The sequence below is a fragment of the Ctenocephalides felis genome, unplaced genomic scaffold, assembly GCF_003426905.1.
Source record: "Ctenocephalides felis isolate EL2017-DRISC unplaced genomic scaffold, ASM342690v1 CF-g0.4_SCAFFOLD_03573, whole genome shotgun sequence".
In the NCBI taxonomy this organism is placed as follows: domain Eukaryota; kingdom Metazoa; phylum Arthropoda; class Insecta; order Siphonaptera; family Pulicidae; genus Ctenocephalides; species Ctenocephalides felis.
In genome coordinates, this window is record NW_020539727.1 from 15,693,820 (window position 1) to 15,698,103 (window position 4,284).

General features: G+C 33.5%; 1 protein-coding gene across 1 annotated transcript; it reads right to left on the reverse strand.

The window, feature by feature from the left end:
- Positions 1-819: 819 nt before the first annotated feature.
- On the reverse strand, positions 820-1,623 carry LOC113389627 (zinc finger protein 431-like). Its single transcript, XM_026626646.1, has one exon. It carries the CDS (start codon positions 1,621-1,623, stop codon positions 820-822), a length of 804 nt encoding a protein of 267 aa, XP_026482431.1.
- Between the last annotated feature and the right edge of the window lie 2,661 nt (positions 1,624-4,284).

Here is a 4,284-nt window from a genome sequence, read left to right on the forward strand (position 1 = left end):
CTGAAATATTTTCGATATACAAAAAACTAAAAAAAAAAAAAAAAAATGGAACAAAATTTTTTTTTCCAAAATCAATTATTTTGTTAAGACAAGCAGAAAGTTCTTTGAATCATTTAAATCGGACGCTTAGTTCTCTCAAAAACTGCCATTTTTTACATATTTAGCTCCGTATCTTCGAAATGGCTGCGCCTGCCTTTGCCAAAAACTAATAAGCACTTCTCCCAATCATTACTAATTGAATGTTTTTTAGATCATTCAAATCGGATACTCCGTTCTCTCAAAAATTCGATTTCTATTTTCTGCACTCTTTGCTCCGTATCCTCGAAACGGCTGGACCTGCCTTTGCCAAAAACTAATCAGCTCTTCTCCCTATCAATAGGAATCGAATGTTTTTTGAACCATTCAAATCGGTTGATCCGTGCGCCCTAAAACGTGACTGGAAATTTGTATCCATACATACATACACACACACACACATACACACACACACATCCATTTTTTTTTGAGGTATGCCAAAACGTTCAGAAACCTTCAAAACGAGAAATGTTAAAATTTTCAATTCCGATTTTCGGCCCATTACAATAACTTACCCTACGGGAAGTTAATTAAACCTACAGCAGATATAAAACACTATTACAATTAAACAATCATTGACATTGTTTGTTTATATTTATAAAACATAAAAACATAATTCATATTGTAAATATACTTTCAAAAATTAATTAATAAATCTTTCAACTCCATTTTTACAAACATTTTTTACAAGTAAAATATTTATTCATTGCACAGCCATTTGACAAAATCCCTTTTTATTTATAATTACCTCTTGTTGTGTGTAACGATGTGCTTTTTCAGGGTGCTTAGTCGTGGAAACGTTTTATCACATACTGTACACTTATGGGGCCATACACCACTGTGAACGCGCATATGAGTTTTCAAACTACTCGCTCGTGTGAATGTATTAAAGCATATTTCACATTTGTGAGGACGAACCCCACTGTGAATGAGTTTATGTGCTCTCAAATTGGACATTCGTGTGAATGTCTTATCGCATATTTCACATTTGTGAGGCCGTTCTCCAGTGTGAATAAGCACATGTCTATTCAAAGTATTCACTCGACCAAATGTCTTATTGCATGTTTCACATTTGTGAGGTCTTTCCCCAGTGTGAATGAGTTTATGTGCTTTCAAGAAAGCCATTTCCGTGAATGCCTTATCGCATATTTCACATTTGTGAGGCCTTTCTCCAGTGTGAATAATAAGCACATGTCTATTCAAACTATTCACTCGAGCAAATGTTTTATTGCATGTTTCACATTTATGAGGTCGTTCCCCAGTGTGAATGAGTTTATGTGCACTCAAGTTACCCATTTGTGTGAATGTCCTAGAGCATATTTCACATTTGTGAGGACGAACCCCACTGTGAATGAGTTTATGTGCTCTCAAGGCAACCATTGTACTGAATGCCTTATCGCATATTTCACATTTGTGAGGACGAACCCCACTGTGAATGAGCCTATGTCTACTTAAATTATCCGGTAGTTTGAATGTCTTAGAGCATATTTCACAATTATAAGGACGAACCCCACTGTGAATGCGTTTATGTGCTCTCAAGATGGACATTTTTCTGAATGCCTTATTGCATATTTCACATTTGTGAGGACGAACCCCACTGTGAATGCGTTTATGGGCTCTCAATAAATTTGCGTGAATGCCTTATTGCATATTTCACATTTGTGAGGACGAACCCCACTGTGAATGCGTTTATGTGCTCTCAAGATGGTCATTTTTCTGAATGCCTTATTGCATATTTCACATTTGTGAGGACGAACCCCACTGTGAATGCGTTTATGGGCTCTCAATAAAGCCATTTGCGTGAATGCCTTATTGCATATTTCACATTTGTGAGGACGAACCCCACTGTGAATGAGTTTATGTGCTCTCAAGGCAGCTATTGTTCTGAATGTCTTAGAGCATATTTCACATTTGTGAGGACGAACCCCACTGTGAATGAGCCTATGTCTATTTAAAGTATCCCGTAGTTTGAATGTCTTAGAGCATATTTCACAATTATAAGGACGAACCCCACTGTGAATGCGTTTATGTGCTCTCAAGATGGACATTTTTCTGAATGTCTTATTGCATATTTCACATTTGTGAGGGCGAACCCCACTGTGAATGCGTTTATGGGCTCTCAATAAAGCCATTTGCGTGAATGCCTTATTGCATATTTCACACTTGTGAGGACGAACCCCACTGTGAATGAGTTTATGTGCTCTCAAGGCAGCTATTGTTCGGAATGTCTTAGAGCATATTTCACATTTGTGAGGCCGTTCACTAGTGTGAAAAAGCACATGTCTATTCAAACTATTCACTCGAGCAAATGTCTTATTGCATGTTTCACATTTGTGAGGACGAACCCCACCGTGATTGAGTTTATGTGCTCTCAAGATGGACATTTTCTGAATGTCTTACTGCATATTTCACATTCGTAAGGACGTTTTTCAGTGTGAATAAGCATATGTTTTTTCAAGTAACTTAAATATTTGAAACTCTTATTACATACTTTACATTTATGTGGTCTCTGTGTACTCTTACTTTGTTTTTGATTATCAGATAATTTATTCAATGTTGAATCTGTCCCTCCATTACAAACACAAACGTGTTGATCAAAATCAAATTTTACTTCAAATGCTTTATTGCAAATTGTGCATGCAAAAGACTTTTCATCTGCATGAATTTTCAGATGTATACTCTTACTTTGTATCTGTGTACTCTTACTTTGTTTTTGATTATCAGATAATTTATTCAATGTTGAATCTGTCCCTCCATTGCAAACACAAACGTGTTGATCAAAATCAAATTTTACTTCAAATGCTTTATAGCAAATTGTGCACGCAAAAGACTTTTCATCTGCATGAATTTTCAGATGTATACTCTTACTTTGTATCTGTGTACTCTTACTTTGTTTTTGTTTATCAGATAATTTATTCAATGTTGAATCTGTCCCTCCATTACAAACACAAACGTGTTGATCAAAATCAAATTTTACTTCAAATGCTTTATTTGCAAATTGTGCACGCAAAAGACTTTTCATCTGCATGAATTTTCAGATGTATATCTAAGGCGCTTGGATCTGGAAAAGTGTCTGAACAAATGGGCAATCATGACTATGTATCAGCATATGCTGTTCTAAATCACGCAGCCCTATAAATAATCCATTACATATTGTACATTCATAATGAGATGATTCAATCAACTCCTGTTTGACTTCATCTTCTATTGTTATATCGGAATTCATGAATCTCTGCACACATGTTTCATCATCTTCAGGCTCTTTTTTTTTATTTCACATTTAATGTCTTCAATTGGAAATTCTAGTGGTTCGGTTTTAACCTCCAGAATGGAATCAGAGAGAAAAACAGCCATTGTTATCTGAAATTTTATTTAATAAATAATAAAATAAAGAAAATGCATTTTCATCTAAGATGATCAAAGTAAACAGAAACTACTAAGTATGGAAATTTCATAACCTCAAAAAAGCATCTACTTTTGCAGAGCGTATGCAGATATGTATTAAAACACACTAAGATTTATTTATTTTGTCAACTAGAACTGATTTTAGTATTAAAAATCAAGTATTAATTAATAATTATCAAAAACATTTGAAACATTTGAACAGTCAAACATTCAGTACACTAAAATATTGATCGTTACAAAATAAATATAATATAGGTTTATATACGTGTAATAGACACGTATATCGGTGTATATACGTGTGAATGAATATTTTTTGATAATTATTAATATAATATAACACTTACTCCGATGTTTTTGATATTATTTTATATTTTTGTTTGCTTCAACAACTTCAACTTCGAATTTAACGGCGGCGAAATTTAAAATTATACGTGATATAGTTACATGAAAAAAGATAGATTTTAATTCAATATTAATTTAGAACGATTTCGTTTATATTTTTATTATTCAAAGTCAGAATTTCTAAATTCTTGGTAGCCTTGATAAACTTGCAGTTGAAATCTTTTTAATGTTGTCTAACCTAAACGAAGTTGAACTGTCAAAATGTCAAAGTGCGTAAATGAAACAAGTGAAATAATAAAATAATAACGAAAAAGTCAGTGTTAGTATTATAACATGCTGATGAATATCAAATATATTTATTACACGTTCACAACACATAAATTACAAGTCGTATCGACTTTTAGGAACGAAGTAATGTTTAGACATCAATTGCCATGTGCCCATAACCTACAAAAGTCAAAA